Source organism: Mustela putorius, unplaced genomic scaffold (genome assembly GCF_011764305.1).
Source record: "Mustela putorius furo isolate JIRA1106 unplaced genomic scaffold, ASM1176430v1.1 tig00000460_pilon_pilon_pilon, whole genome shotgun sequence".
NCBI lineage: Eukaryota > Metazoa > Chordata > Mammalia > Carnivora > Mustelidae > Mustela > Mustela putorius.
In genome coordinates this window covers 6,753,493-6,770,014 of record NW_025421389.1, presented here as the reverse complement: position 1 = coordinate 6,770,014, position 16,522 = coordinate 6,753,493, and the positions used below count along the sequence as shown (strand labels likewise).

At 40.7% G+C, this 16,522-nt stretch overlaps 2 protein-coding genes across 2 annotated transcripts; both read right to left on the bottom strand.

Annotated features, from left to right (window-relative positions):
• Positions 1–571: 571 nt before the first annotated feature.
• Positions 572–6,121, bottom strand: SPATA19 (spermatogenesis associated 19). Its single transcript, XM_045080526.1, has 7 exons — positions 5,964–6,121; positions 5,728–5,784; positions 5,137–5,229; positions 4,865–4,956; positions 2,457–2,534; positions 2,149–2,224; positions 572–749 (listed from the first exon to the last, which is right to left on the bottom strand). Exons 1-6 carry the CDS (start codon positions 6,039–6,041, stop codon positions 2,158–2,160), a joined length of 465 nt encoding a protein of 154 aa, XP_044936461.1. The 5' UTR covers positions 6,042–6,121; the 3' UTR covers positions 572–749; positions 2,149–2,157.
• A 9,291-nt stretch (positions 6,122–15,412) lies between these two features.
• Positions 15,413–15,679, bottom strand: LOC101674359 (thymosin beta-4). Its single transcript, XM_013062137.2, has one exon. The coding sequence runs from the start codon at positions 15,627–15,629 to the stop codon at positions 15,495–15,497; it is 135 nt and encodes a 44-aa protein (XP_012917591.1). The 5' UTR covers positions 15,630–15,679; the 3' UTR covers positions 15,413–15,494.
• Positions 15,680–16,522: the final 843 nt, after the last annotated feature.

Here is a 16,522-nt window from a genome sequence, read left to right as displayed (position 1 = left end):
CAAATGAAAAGTTCTCCTCAAATGAAAGTTCTTCAGAGAGGGAAAAGAATATAGGTCAGAAACTTGGATCTGTAGGGACACCGGGTGGCTCAGTGGGTTAAGCATCTGCCTTCAGTTCAGGTCATGATCCCAGGGTCCTGAGATCAAGTCCCTCATCCGGGTCCCTGCTCAGTGGGGAGCCTGCTTCTCCCTCTACCTGTCACTCCCCCTCCTAGTGCCCACTCTCTTTCTTTCTCTGACAGATAAATAAAACCTTAAAAAAAAAAAAAAGAAAGAAAGAAAGAAAGAAAGCTTGGATCTACATAAAGACAGGAAGCAAGCTAGAAAAGAAATAAAGATAAAATAAATACTTGAGTGAAACAAACAAACCACACCTTCCCCAGTAAGTCTTCCTGTCTCGGCCTCGTCCAACACCCCTTCTAGTGTTCCAGGAGCACCCAGCATGGCCTACTGACACAGTTCTATGCTGGCTTGGTGTCTCTCTCCCCAAAAGCCGTGTGTCCCTCATCTATGTGTCCCCAGAGCCAAGTCCATGAGTAGAAAGCATTCACACTGGAGGCCAGGACAGTGATTAAATAGCTTGTCTCTTTATTAACAGTTCAGCGGGAAGATTCCAGTGGTGCCACTGTCACAAGGAAGGAGGGCTCGGCCGCCAGATCCTCTCTGTCCAGGTGTGGTCACTCCTCTGGTCAAGGGGTGATAGACGTTCTTTTGACAAAGGCTGTTCCTTGACCCTGAAGGACATGAACCTAGGAAGCAGAGGAATGTCCAGGGGCCATGTCACAGAAATGCAGGATGGCTAAAGGGCTTGATGATCACACCTTCCCGACTTTCCTAGAGCTGCGTTAGACCAGAAAACCCACAGCAGGAAAGGATGGTGGTGCACCAGACAGACCTGGATCTGCTTCCTCAAACTTCAGAAGACCATGCAAGCACCCTGATTCCTCATGTGTTTAATATTAGGAAACAGTTGACATGGCACATCATGTCATTTACGAAGTGTTGATAGCCATTTTCCTCAGGACACTGTTCTGAAGTCTGATGAAATCAAGGCACAGAGGCATAACTCAACTCGCCCAGGATGGAGCTGGACTGAAAGACAGTGTCCATTCCTAAGGCTTGGCCTAACTGCTGCCATCTGTATAATGGGCATGAACAATGCCTTCCTCTTAAGGTTCTTTTTTTTTTTTTAAGATTTTATTTATTTATTTGACAGACAGAGATCACAAGTAGGCAGAGAGAGGAGGAAGCAGGTGCCTCGCCGAGCAGAGAGCCCGATGTGGGGCTTGATCCCAGGACCCTGGGGATAATGACCTGAGCTGAAGGCAGAGGCTTTAACCCACTGAGCCACCCAGGCGCCCCTTCTCTTAAGTTTCTTTTGGATCAGATGAAAAATCTTGACAATGCTTTATGCTAAAGCTGGGATATAGTAAGTGTTCCATAAATGCCAGCGCAATATCTCCACGGCCTTCCTTTAAGCCTGTCGGGAGTTGGCTGGGTCTAAAACACTCCTTCAGCCCCCTGTGACTGCCAATTCAGTCCTCACCCCTGGAAAAGTGCAGTAACGTTTTCCTGAATGAATGGCCTCTGTAGTACATCCGTGTCATTGGCCTTCTACCTCCCAGAGCCACATAAATGGCTACTTGTGACCACTGGTTCCCAGGACAGGTCAAGTAGTCACAGGAGCTAATGTCAAGGCCCTAATGGGTGGCAGGGCCAAAATCTATGTGCCCTCACTCCTGACCGCAGTGCTCTGTGATCTTGGGGTTCAATGTGGGGTCAGTAGACCTATAGCAGCAATGCCTGGGAGTGTTAGAAATGCAGAGCAGCAGGCCCCCCACAACCTACTAACACAAGATCCCCAGGAGGTCCCTGGCCTGTGTGTAATTGAGAAGCACTCACTGTGACACCACAGCTAAAAGAGTCAGGCCAATCTGAGCTTGACTTAGAGTCCTTCCAGAAATTTAAGAGAGGCACTGCAGGACCCTGAGGCAGCTGCCCTATCCCCCACTCTCCCTGGCCCCAAGTATAGGCCCCCTCACCAAAGAAAAGGCTAAACCTTATGATCAAGCTCCCACCCCAGTGTCCTGTCTCACACCCAACACATCTGTCTCTTCTGCCCAGCTCCCCACTGGTCGGCCCTCTCACCTGTAGCTCTCAGCATTCTGCATAGGAACTTCTGCTGTGAATATCCTGAGATGATTCATCTGTAAGGCTGCATATGCTGCAGGGATAGAGAAGAGGAACAAGGCAGATGGGATGGCAAAGCCTGCCCAGCTTTGGTATGGATCTGGGGTGCCTGGTCAGCCATTGCCCCATTCAGGCCCTGGAGCAGAGTCCTACGAAGCGCTCCACACATGATCAGGGAACCTGCAGAAGAGAGACCTCCCCCCTCCGCCGCCCTCCGCCACCCAACCCTATTAGGTGTACGAATCAGATAATCTCCCACAGCTTACCTTCGTCTCACCTGCTCTATTCGTTCTCGCACAATGTCAGTCCTCGCCTCACTTGGCACTTGGAAGATACGGGTATGGCTGCAAAACACCATTTAGACATTGGGGTTCCTGAGTTTCTCTTTCACTAGGCATAGTGAATGGGTTGGAATCCTACAAACGATAGTTCTGACCCTGTCGCCATGAACTCTTGAGCTGGTCCTTCACTCCTCTTGCATGAGGCACACAAAGGTTTTTGTTTTGTTTTGTTTTTTACTATCAGTACCCCTGAGCCACCCAGTAATCCTGGGCTGGCAGCAAATGGTCCTAAGAAGAGTTGAAGAAACAGAGAGGTTAAGTGCCTTTACACAGCAGGTCAGTGATCTTGTAAGATGTGGAATTCACGCCCCCACCCCAAATTCCTCTCCATCTCCGTATCACCTCTTTATCACCTACTTTATGCCATACTTACTATGGTTTAGGGATAATTCTGCAAAATTCTCTCACCATGCCGATTTGCCTCTGTCTCTGTGGTCCAGCTCATGGCCTCCTCAGCTCCATCCCCTCTCCTCCCGCAAACCCTCCGTTCCAGCAAAACCAGTTTGCCCACTGAATTTTCCAACTTTGCCTCTATTGTTCTAGGTGCTCTGGGGCTTTCAGTGTGAAGACACTGATATTGCCTCAAGGGCTTGAAGCCTGGAGGTGACAAATGTGCTCATTTATCACTCTCTCAAGGTAAAGTTGGGTCAGTGCCCAAAATGAGGGGTAAGAAAGAATAAAGATTACTCCCAGCCCAAGGCAGAAAGGGGTAGGCCTCAGAGAAAAGGCTGCAGCCCTGCACACTGGCCTGATGGAATTGGCCAAGTTCCCAAGGCTCCCATGACCTGTGGAAGCCCCTTCCTCCCCTCTCCTGTTTATTCAGTCCCTGCCCAGCCCATGGGTCAGTCCAAGTAAATGCCCTGCTAGAAACCTTTCCAGGGTCTCCCAGGCAGCAATGCCTAGAACTTTAAAAAGTGGGGTCCTTCAGACTATGCTCTTGCTCTTGCACTCCTCATGAATTTTCTGCCATTTTCTCTAATATTCACACACCTTATTCATCTAGTTCACTTTTATCCCTTTGAAACTGGGGACTGACTCCATCTTTAGACCTAGAAAACATCTACCAAATAAATGAGTATCTGCTGTTGCTTAATGAAGGGATATGTATTCCCTGACTACATATTTACTAAAACTAATAAAAGAATGCCAAACCAGTGGATTGGAGGGGGAGACAGGCACAGTTTATGGGTTTAAAAAGTCCAGAGTGGAAAAATTATATATGGATAATTGTGATTCCTGTAGCTTGTCTCCAAAGCTTTAACCTACTTGTGCCATACAGCTAGGTCTAAATTTTTGAAGATGATATTCGTATTATCCAGACCAAGGAACTGCCGCAAGGAACCGCTCCCATCCAGTGCAGCCATGTTGGGCAGGGACAGGCTCCCACGTGTGAGGATGGCTGGATTACAGTCCACAACATTTACAATTTTAGAATGGGGTTCCCATCCAAAAAGTCTTTCCCTGGATGGTCTCCAATTCCACCATTTGCCACTCCTTCCTGAGCTTTTGAATCCTGCTGTAAAATGCTAATGGCACCGTAAAGGGTAAACACAAGAAAACTGGATATCCCAAAGCAAAAATACATTTCTTGAGAAATGCGTCCACCTTGATAGAAGTGAACAAAGGGGCGATAGGGGCATGGGAAGAAAGTACAGAAATGAGAGAGAGAGCGCCTCCACAGTTTCATGGAGGACCAGTTTAATTCCACAATTCTTCTGCTGGGAAAAGAGACCGCAAGTGAACACAGTTCTGAAAAGGAAATAGGGAAGCTTACGCCAGAGGGAATGAGCTGGCTTCCAGGCTCAGCTCCCTCCACATTGGGTCTCAGCCCCTTCCGAGCCAAGAAAGGCAGAAGGAGGTGGTCCGTGCTCCTGCAGGCACGGCAGGAGTCTGGCAAAATCACCGAAATGTGGAGCACAGAATTCTAGCCTCGGGCTCTGAGAAACCTCCTCTCACCTCAGCTGCAGATGAGGGCTCAGGCTTTTGCATTTTAAGAGCTTATTTTCTTTTAGCTCTTTAAAGTGCAGCCACTTCTGAACAAATCAAGTGCAAAAGTAACAGAAGTCTGAAATTTATTCAGAAGCATTGAAGAAATGGTGAACAAGCCCAGTTTTGCAACCCCCCAAGTCATGTTAAATCTTAGCAATGAGCTGGGCTTTCAAGATAGCAAAAATATTCCCTTAAGACCCCAAAGTAAGGGGAAAATTTCTCAGCCAGAGAAGTCAACATCTCTGGAGAAGAATAGCTATGTTTGTGTTGGCCAGGAATCCCAAAGGTGCGGGACTTTTGCCTCCCTCCCCACAATTCCACTCAGGGCAAATGAGACGCTTTACCTCCATCTTATGAACTGGATTCTTGTTCTTTCCTCCAGGACCTCTTGACTCTGGTTTGCCAACAAATCAGACTTTGAGAGATGGTGCTTCACCTAGGAAATCCACGTAGTGTACATGTGATTACTATTCGGCAAGGACACCGTAGCCAGGATGGAGCCCAGCCTGGACAAGCTCTGTCCACTTGCCCAAGACCCTTTTCAACTGGACCTTGTGCCTGCCCACCTCCCTCTCTGCCCGCTCCCCTAGGATAACTATCTTAAACTCTCAGTTACCACGTCTCTGGTAACATGCACATCTTGGCCATGGGTGGGAAGGCAGCCGGCAGACATCTTCTCCTTTATGTCCTGGGACGCTTCTTCTTCAGTCTGAAAGGTGAGCAATTTCCCCTGAAATTGTATCTGAGTCCAAGTCTGTCTCTTCTGCCTTTTCCCTGTTTTCCCCTCTGTCACAACACACATCCCACGTGTCCTCATTTACATACTCTGTATGTCACTGTTCCTGCCATAAGCATGTCTATTACTACCTTCCTGTAGAATTCCAGAGGACTCATTAAGTCCATGGCCCTATCTCAAGTATTCCTGAGATGCCCTGTAGCTGGGGATGACATATCTGAAACCCCTCACCCAGTATCCTTAAGATGCAGGTGGTGATAGTGGTGATTCCAACACATCTCTGCCAAAAGATCACATAAGCCCCAGGGTCTTCTAGGACATTTGGTGAATTAGACACAACTCTAGGCAGGGTGTTTAGCAATGAACTTGAGTTTCCCAGTTCTAAGGGGAAAGGAGTCTAGATTCCTGCACCCATGGAGGCCAGCTCTCTAGAATTTGGGGTACCCTGAGTCATAGAGGAATATTACTCACTTTTTTCAACCAGTGCTGTACTACAGATACAGCCTCGCTTTCTACAACTTCAACGTCCTGCAAAAAATTGGTAAGTTAATGCCCTCAGAATACCTAGAGACATAGCCCTCTTCCATTCTTATCCAAAGTTATACATCTTTATATATATAAAGATCTCTTGGAAGTGCAGTGGGGGGCTCAGAAAGGAGCATATAGATGAGAAACAATTCCAGGTAGCTACCCCCAGCTCTACTTACTGAACTGATTTTTGGTGGGAAGGGGAACCCTGCACCTTTCCGGGCAAGAATGTACACAATCCATGTTGTAATTATCATCTTTGAACTTATGCCAGGACTCCTTCTTGGCTCCCTCCTTCCATCGAAGCTGCCTGAGAATTCCTCCGGAACAAGGAGGTCATTGCTAGGAGGTGCCCACCTGATTGGCTGGCCAATGATGATGTGACAATGGCATCCTTTAATCTCTGGGGTCAGATGAAAAAGAGGTAAGGAAGTATCTGCCTTAGTGATGGCCATAGCTCAGAAATGGAGAGTTACGGGGATGGGAACAAAAAGTAAGGAACAACCAATATAAACCTGAGGAAGACACAGGAGGAAATTACCAAAATTATAGAGATATGGTTGGGGAAGGGGGAGTATGTCTTGTCACCTGGTTTTAAGGAATGCTGAAGCAGAAAGATATTTTATGAATCAAAAGAGTAAATTTGTCACAAAATAATCCAGGTCCCCAAGAAGTTGATTCAAACAATGCCACAGATACTTCTTATTCTTACATGTGGGGAAAGAAAGAACTTGTCCACCCCCCAAAAAATCAAAGATGGAGGAACAAAACTCTCACCAAGGACATTTTCTTTCTTTCTTTTTTTTTAACTTTGTTTACAGTGGTGATTCAAATCATTAAAAAAAAAATCCAAACAATTAGAGGTATAGAGTAAAAAGTATAAATGCCATTTCCCATTAAAAAAAAAAATTCCTAATGATTTCCAGTGGACTGCTTCAATGGAAGGACAGTAAAGTGGAAGTGGAAAGGAGATTGTGTTGTGACTTCAGTGTTGGGGGAAAACATTGATAGTTCAAGTGGCTGCTGCTCTTCCTATCTAGAATTTTCACCAAGAAATTGAATGAAGTTCAGAATGTCTAAAGGATACTAAACAAAAGTTCAGCTGCTCCCAAAGTAACAGTAGCCTAACTCTGAGACCCTTCTCAAGGTCCTAAAAACCAGGGTTTCAATCTTGTCTTTACACTAACTCATTATGTGTTTCATTCTAGTTTCTTCTTCTTCAAAATGAAAAGAATGGAATAATGTCTGTAGTTTTTAGATTTAATATTCTATAAATGTTCTCATTCTCATTTTTCCAAGAATATCAGAGTATCTCTCTCCCCAATTCTCCTCATATAGCCACTATTTCTCTTCCCTCTCAACAAATCACCTCAATTTTACATCTTTATTGATCGGAATACTCTAGATTTTGTTGAGGCAACAAACTAGTCCCCAAAAAGGTTTACTTCTTACACAGGGTGATGTATGGAACTGTTGAATCACTATATTGTAGACTTGAAACTAATGTAACACTACTAGGTTAACTAACTAGAATTAAAAATTAAAACAAAACAATAACAACAAAAAAGGTTTACTTCTCACTCTCAGATACTCCAGTACAAAGTGAGAGGTTCTTCAGGGTAGTCACGCTCCATGTGGTGAGTTAGAGATCTGGAAAGAATTCCATCCTGTGGCCCCAGGGTCTCAGGATATCACTTCCATGATTCCCAAAGCAAGGAGAGAAAACATATGGTGAAACAAAATCAGCCCTTCTGCTGAAGCCCAAAGTCTTCTTCTTATAGGTTGTTGGCCAGTATTAGTCATATGACCCCAACCTAACTCCCAGGGGGACTGAAATTGAAAAACAGAAGATGAAATTACTTGTCAACACCTCTGTTTCTGCCATTATACCCTAAGAATTATGTTTTGATCTGTATTGATAAAATTTTTTGATATAAAAATTATTAATGTGGTTCAAAAGTTAAAACTAAATGAGAAGGAATACTCAGGGGAGTTCTATCTCTTCTCTGTTCAACCTTGTTCTTACTTCAGAAGTAAGATTTTCATAAGTTTTTAAGATATACCTCTTGTGTTTGTTTCCAAAATGAAAGATATGCATAAATCTATTCTCACCTTTTATTAATATGTTATAAAATGCATACAGGACAATATACAAACACATGTACAGTTCAGAAAAATTAAGTGGGTGTGAGTACATATATACACAATGAACCACTTCCAGTACCCCTTGCAAACCCAAGTAAGACCCTCCCACAAGGTGACCAACATTTTCACCTCTATTACCAAAGGTAAGTTTTGCCTAGTATTCCTTTGTATTAGCAGAACACATATTATTAATCAAATTTTCTATTAATGGACATTTATGTTATTCTACTTTGATGCTTTTTTAAACTAATGCTGCTATAAACACTCTTAAAGCTATTTTTTGGTTGACATAAGCACTAAAGCTTGAGTATATACATACCATGGTCGTAGGCTTTACATATATTTAGTATTACTACCTACCAAAGTGTATTCCAAAGTGCTTGTACCTGCTACAGTCCATGAGCAATGTATGAAAGGAACAGTAGCTTCAACTTCTAGCCAACACTTGGTATTTCATTTTTATTGAATATTTAATCCATATAAAATAATAATTAAAGTACAATTTATGTACAGTTTAAAGAATAACAATACAAGGATACCCATTAAAGAAAAAGAACATTATTGTTATTTTTTATATCCCCTGTGTATCCCTCCCTGATTCTATCCTTTTCTCTCTTTTTTTTTTTTTAATTAAGTTTACTTGGCATGGCATTTTTATTGTTTAGCCAGATTAGTGGAGATAAACTGGTAACCACGGATAGTTTAATTTGTAAATAATCAGTTAATGGTGTTAAACATCTGAGTTACATGGTAACTCTATTTTTGAGGAACTGTCAAGATGCTAAATGGCAGCACCATTTCACATCTCCACCATAAGTGTGTAAGAGTTCCAATTTCCCCACAACCTTGCCAACAGTGTTATCTGTCATTCTAATTTTAGCCATTCTACTAAGTGTGAAGTGGCATCTCATTGTGGTTTTGATTTGTATCTCCCTGATGATAAGTGATGTGGAGCATATTTTCACATGCTAGATCATTTGTATATCTTCTTTGGGGAAGTATCTATTTAGATACTTTTGATTTTATAATTGGGTTATTTGTCTTTTTATTGTTGAATTTTAAGTAATAGCTATTTGTATATTTTGTGTACAAGTGTCTTCTCAGATATATGATTAGCAAATATTTACTCCTATTCTATAGGTTGTCTTTTCACGTTCTAGATTATATCATTTGAAGGAAAGAAATGAAGTTATCTTTTATCACACAAAATGATAAACTGAACTTTTAATAAGGTGCAATTTACCTATTTTTACTTTTGATGCTTGTGCTTTTGGGGCCATATCTAAGATATACCTATTACACAGTCATGAAGATTTATTCCCATGTTTTTTTTCTAATAATTTAATAATTGTTGCTTTTACATTTGTGTCTATCATCCATTTTTCATTAATTTTGGATATGGTGTGAGGTAGGGGATCCAACTTCATTCTTTTTGCATGTGCATTTAGTTGTCCCAGCCCCAGAGAAAGAGAATTTCTTTCGCTATTAAATTGCCTTAGTTCCCTTGTCACAAATTGATTAACCATAAATATAAAAATTCTGGACTGCAAACTTTTTTTTTAAGGATTTTATTTATTTATTTTAGAGAGAGAGAAAGAGAGAGAACATGAGTGAGGGGCAGGGCAGAGGGAAAGGAAGAGGCAGAGAATCTCGGGCAGACTCCATGCTGAGTATGGAGACTAAAGTGGGGCTCCTTCTCACGACCCTAAGATCATGACCCAGAGGCCAAAACCAAGAGTTGGATGCTTAACCAACCGAGTCATCCAGGCGCCCCATGGACTGTAAATTCTTTTCCATTCATATATGTACCTACCACACTGTTTTGATTATTTGATTACTTGATTGTAGTATGTTTTGACATTGAGAAATGTGAGTCTCCAACTTCATTCTTATTTAAGACTGTTTTGGCTATTGTTAGTTTCTGGAATTTCCACTGGAGTTTTTGAGTCAGCTTGTCAGTTTCTCTAAAAATAACTTTAAATACCTGTTGATATTTTAATAGGGATTGCACTGAATCTGTTGGTCAATTTTGAGAGTATTGTTATCTTCGTAACACTAAATCTACCATCCCATAAACATGAGGTGATTATCTATTTATTTGCATCTTCTTTAATATCTTTCAACAAAGCTTTATAGTTTTCAATGTGCAAGTCTTGCACCTCATTTGTTAAGTTTGTTCCTATGTAGTTTATTCTTTTTGATGATACTGTAAATGGAATTATTTTCTTAACTTTATTTTTGAAATTGTCATTTCTAGTGTACAGAAATATATTCGATTTTTAATATTAATCTGTATCCTGCAATGTTGCTGAACCCATTTCTTATAATAGTTTTTTGTTTCCTTAGAATTTTCTGCATATAAGGTTATGTCTTCTGCTGTTAAAATCAAGGTCTTAATTGAGAAGTAGTGGAATCCTGAAAATTAGTATGAAGACATATGGAAAGATTCTAATAAGGCTAGAGATATTTAAATCCTAAATAATTCTTACTCTTCTTTGCCAGTAGAAGCAGTCCTTCCATCCCATCTGAAGAGATTGATCCTGCTTTGCCTGAAGTACTTACCTTTAAAGACACTGTTGATTTTCCTCCAAGACACATCCTCATTACCCCACTTGGCTCTTAGATTTATAACTACACTCAAGTCTCAGCAGTCCCCAACAGGTGAGTTACAAAGTGTGACTGATGAGGTGTTGCACTACACTCCAAAAGAACAACATGATTTTTCCAATTTATGCAGGCATAATTTTGGAGAACATGTTTGTGGGTGAATATGAAAGATAGAAGATAATGGTGGAAGGAATATAAAGCTTGATCTGGACACATTTGTTGATATGGGCCCACTATGCAGAGATTCTACATATAATATGGGAGTTCAGGGAGTTAGAAAGGGCTCTAATGGTTTGCTTGGTTCTTCAGCTGAAATATAGATCAAAAGATGACCTACACTAAATGAATTTAAAATGTCAGAATTGCCTTGGTATATTATAGAGGAAGGTATCCAAAGATTTAGCAAGATTGGAATGATATAGAGTGTATTTATCATGTAAGTCATGCACACCCACTCCTGGAGGGTCCAGAGGACACAACTTCTGGTATGACTGAAAGAAATAAATTTGTGAAGGGAACCTCAAACTCCTTAAAGAGCTCTGGGTTCACTCTTCTCTGTAGGTCAGAAATTAAAGTGGGAACTGCTGCCATTTAATGTAGGGACTCTAAAAGCAATAGGGATATTTAGAACCCAGGTAGCAGGGGCCATGCAGCAGCCTTAATCATCAAAAGTAAGGTGGGCATGGTTACTATAATAGACAGTGAAGTCCAAGCAGTAATAAAAAGAGTGTGACTCCAAATATCTATAGTGTTGGCTGGTTAGAGGTAAAATAGATGGGTGGTCTACTAGATAATGGTGGAAGGAATATAAAGCTTGATCTGGACACATAGATCAGGTCTTGCCTGATCTATATGAGAGGAAGAATTCTAGGTCAAGTGAACAGAAATCTAACTTGATCATTAAAACAGTCTTGGCCCTTTGACCAATTCTGACTTGAGCCAATGTATAGACCCAGAACCTTTTGAATGAAGGACAATCTAGATCTCCTTGAGTAAGAACACTGATACATTACCAAAAATGCATAGTGTTAATCTTTCTTCCACCCTTCTCAAAGGGACTTAGAGCCTATTACTGGGGTGACTGTACGTTGAGAAGAAGGAAACAAACTTTTCAAGGATTACTGGACACTGGCTCTGAACATATACTAATTCTAGGAGACCATAATTCAGAGCAGAAGCTTAGTGAGGTCAGATGATCAATGAAGTTTTAGCTCAAGTCTCTCTCACAGAGAACCCAGTTCGTCCCTAAACCCATTTTATGATTTTGTACTTCCAGAATGCATAACAGACATATCCAGCAACGGAGAATCTCTCCACACTACTTCCCTAACCTGTAGAGTGAAGACTATTATGGTAGAAGTGGCTAAGTTGAAGCCAGTAGAACACCCTCTACCTGGGAAAAGAGTAAACCAAAAGCAATACCACATTCCTGAAGGATTTATAGAGATTAGTGCCACCATTAAGAACTTGAAAGATGCAGGGATGATGATTCCCACCACATCCCCATGCAATTTGCCCGTTTTGTCTGTACAGAAGACAGAAAGATCTTGGGGAATGACAATGGATTATCATAAACTTAACCAGGTGGTGACTCCAACTGCAGGTGCTGTTCCAGATGTGGTTTCATTGCTTGAGCAAATTATAACGGTCCCTTGTACATGGTATGTGATACATAGAAATGTATCCAGCAAATGCTTTTTTCTCAATATCTGCTAGTAAAACCACCAGAAGTAGTTCTGCCACTTGGGCCATATGATCCAGTAGATTTGATAGTGCTTAAAGTGTCAGTAGCAGATAGAGATGTTTTATGAAACCTATAGCAGGCCTCCATATGTAAATCACAGTGGGAACCATTAAGTTTTGGAGCAAAGCTGTGCCATCCTCTGTAGATAACTATTCCCCTTTTGATATACAGCTTTTTATTTACTACAAGGCCCCTTGAGAATGAATGCTTAACCATGGGCCATGAAGTTACCATGCAACCTAAGCAGCCCTTTATGAACTGGATGTTATCTGACCCATTGCACCATAAAGTTGTGTGCATGCAGCAGTACAGTATCATCGAATGGAAGTGGTAGGGTTGAAATCAGGCACAAACTGGCCCTAAAGTTGCAAAAAAGTTTTATGAGGAAGTGGCCCAAATATCCTCATTCCCTATTCCAGCTACACTACCTTCTTGCTCCCAGTACATGCCTATGGCCTCGTGCAGAGTTCCATATGATCAGTTGACAGAGAGAAGACTGAGGCCTGATTTACAGATGAATCTGCATAATATATACTCAAAACTGGGAAGTATACTGTTACAACACTACTTTCTGGGACATCCCTAAAGGAAAGTTAGTGAAGAGAAATCTTCCTTTGAAGTTCTGAAGGACAGAGCTTCAAGCAGTGCACTTGGTTGTTCATTTTCCTTGGAAGAAGTGGCCACACTCATGACTGTATGCTAATTAATGGGTCATAGCCAATGGTTTGGCTAGAGAGTCAGGGACTTCGAAGAAATATGATTGGAAAACTGGTAACAAGGAAGTGTGGGAAAGAGGTATGTGGTTAGATCTCTCTGGGTGGGGAGAAAAAAGTGAAGATATTCATGTCCCATATGAATGTTCACCAAAGGTGACCTCAGCAGAGGAGCATTTTATTAATAAGTGGATAAGATGACCCATTCTGTAGATACTAGTCAGTCTCATTCCCCAGGTACCCCTGTTATCACCTAATGGGCCCAGCAACAAAGTGGCAATGGACAGAGGCTAGGCATGGGTTCAGCAACATGGACTTCCACTCACCAAGGCTGACCTATAAGCCACAACTGACTATTTGACAGAAGCAGAGACCAATACTGAGTCCCAGCTGTGGTGCCATTCCTTGAGGTAATCAGCCAGCTACCAGACAGCAGATTGATTATACTGGCTTACTTCCATTATGTAAGAGACAATGTTTTGTCCTTACTGGAACAGATATTTACTCTGCATATGAATTAGTCTCCTCTAAACACAATGCCTCTGCCAAAACTACCATCAGTGGACTTACAGAATGCCTTATCATAGTATTCTACACAACATTGCCTTTGATCAAGGGACCTTACAGCAAATTAAGTGCAGCAATGAGTCTATTCTCATGATATTCATTCATCTTACCATGTTCCCTACCACCTTATAGAAGCTGGTTTGGTAGAACAGTGGAATGGCCTTTTGAAGATTCATTTATAGTGCCAGCTAGGTGGAAATACCTTGCAGGGCTGAAGCAATATTCTACAGGAAGTGGTACATGTTCTATATCAGGGTCCAATGTATTGTGCTATTTCTACCATAACCAGGATTCACAGGTCCCGGAATCAAGGAATGGAAATGGCTGTGGCACTACTCACTATTACCCCTAATTATCCAGTACCAAAAATTTTCTTTCTATCCCCATGACCTTGTGCTCTACTGATCTTAGAGACCTTAGTTCTAAAGGGTAGAATGCTTCCACCAGGGGACACTACAATGATTCCAATCAAGTGGTAGTTAATACTGCCACCTCAGCATTTTGGGTCCCTCATGCCTTTGAATTATACTAGCTGGGGTACTTGATCCTGATTACCAAGAGGAACTTGGACTGCTATGAAGTGAGTATGTCTGGAATGTAGGATATCTACTAGGATGTATCTTATTACTGGCCTATGATTAAGGTGAATGGAAAACCAAAACAACCCAATTCAGGCAGGATTACCAATATTCCAGATCCTCTGGTCAATTTATCATTTTTCCCTTATATTATGCTTTTCTTTCATGTTTAAGGAAATATCTCTACCCCAAAATCATGAAGACATACTCAGGTTTTTTTCTAGAAACGTTATCATTTTAGAAGGTTTTATACTTGGATCTATGATCCATGTCAAATCAATTTTGTGTGTTGTATGATGTGTTATACATCTAGATTCATTTATACTATCCCATTGAATGATAATCGTGCCTTTGTCATAAAAAAGATGGCAGCACAGGTGCAAGCTATTTCTAGACTTTCTTTTCTGTTCTACTGATCTACCTACTTCTTCCCCTCTCCTCCTCCTTCTTTCTCCTCCTTCTTGCTCTTCTTTAGCATCAACAGCACTCTTCCTTACTTTTAACCTTACTGTTGGTTTTGCTGTCTGGTAGCGTGAGTCCTGCTTTTTCATTCTTCTTAATGATTATCTTGGCTTTTCTAGGTCTTTGCATTCCCATAAATATTTAAAATTAAATTGTCAGTTACCACAAAACGGTTCTGGAATTTTGATTGGTATTTTATTATATCTATAGCTCAAGGGGAAAGAAATGGCATTTATTTAAAGTGAGATTTCCATCCTTAAACATGCTATATTCTTTCATTTATGTAAGTTCTAATTTTATCAACATGTTTTATAGATTTCAGTGTAGAGAATTTGTATAGTAATCATTAGATTTATCTCTAGATATTTGATATCTTAGCGCTTCCAATTGTATTTCCTTTTCTACTTCGGTTCTATTTCAGCCAATTTTTGGCAGTAAATAGAAGTTTTTTATGTTGTTCCTGTATCCAGTAAACTTGTGAAATTCACTTACTAATAGTGATTACATACAGATTTTTTTTCACATTTTAAACTTTTTATTTGTGTATTAAAAAATTATGCATTCCAATACTTAAAATCATTCAAAGAAAAAAATGGCACTCTGACTAAACTGCAGTTTACCGCCCGGCAAGACACCTTGGACCAGCTTAGTTTTTACTAGTTGTGTCCACCCAGCTTCTTCCTTCGCCCGCATACAAGTTATTTTCCTTCCCCCGCCGATGTATAGGAGGTTTGGCTTCCCAGTCAGTAGTTCAGATTCTTTGATAAGAACGAGGGGACCACAGTCATTTAAACTTGATCCAACCTCTTTGCATCTTAAAAGTTAAACAGCTAAAAAGACATAAGAAGGCAATGCTTGTGGAATGTATAGTGCGTATCAGCGGCGCCCGCCTCATTATGATTCGCCCGCTTGCTTCTCCTGTTCAATCGTTTCTTTTGAAGGCAGTGGATTTTTCTCTTGTGTTTCTGTCTTCTTCAATTTCGACTTATCGAATTTCTCAATCTCAGCCATATCGGGTTTGTCAGACATGGTTGCAGAGGAAGCGGAGCGAGGTGCACGAGCGAGAGAAGACCGGTCTGCTCAGGAGCCGCCGCCGAATCACATACAGATTTTTTTTTTAGATTTTCTGAGTATGAAATCATGGGATTTTTTTGGTTTGTTTGTTTTGGGGTTTTGGAATTTTGGGGGTTTCTTTGTTTATCTGCTTTGTTTTGTTTTGTTTTGTTTTTGCTTCCCCTCTTGACCTAGCTAGTATCTTCAGTAAAATGTTAAATAGAACTGATAAAAATAATCTTTGCTCTGTTTCTAATCTTAAAAGAAAAATGGTCACTATTTCATAATTAACTCTGGTGTTAGGTCTTTGGTAAATTCCTTCACCCAATTAAATATTGTTCCTTCTACTCCCAGTTTGTGGAGTTTTGGGCATGAAAGTGTGTTGAATTTTACCAATTTTCTTCTGCGTCTACTGAGATGATCATATGGGCTTTCTTTTATTCTATTATTATAGTGCGTTCCACTAACTGACTTTAAAATGTTAAAGCAACATTGAAATTCTATGCTAACCCCACTTGTTCAGGATATAGATACATATACACACATGCATATAATACATATCATATAAATTACATGGTATACACATTATATATAATTATGTAGTCTTATTAGAACTTTTGAATCTATGACAATAACAGATTTAACTTATAATTTCTTTTTCTTATATTTTTTGTCAGATATTGTTATCAATGTTGTACCGAATTCATAAAATGAATTTAGAAGCGCTCCCTATTTCTATTCTTTAGAACAATTCACATAAGATTGTATCTTCCGTATGTGTTTAAAGAAATTCTTCTGTGAATCTATCTATCTGGACCTGGAGCTTTCTTTGTTGGATAGTTTTTAATTACAAAACTAATTTCTTTAAT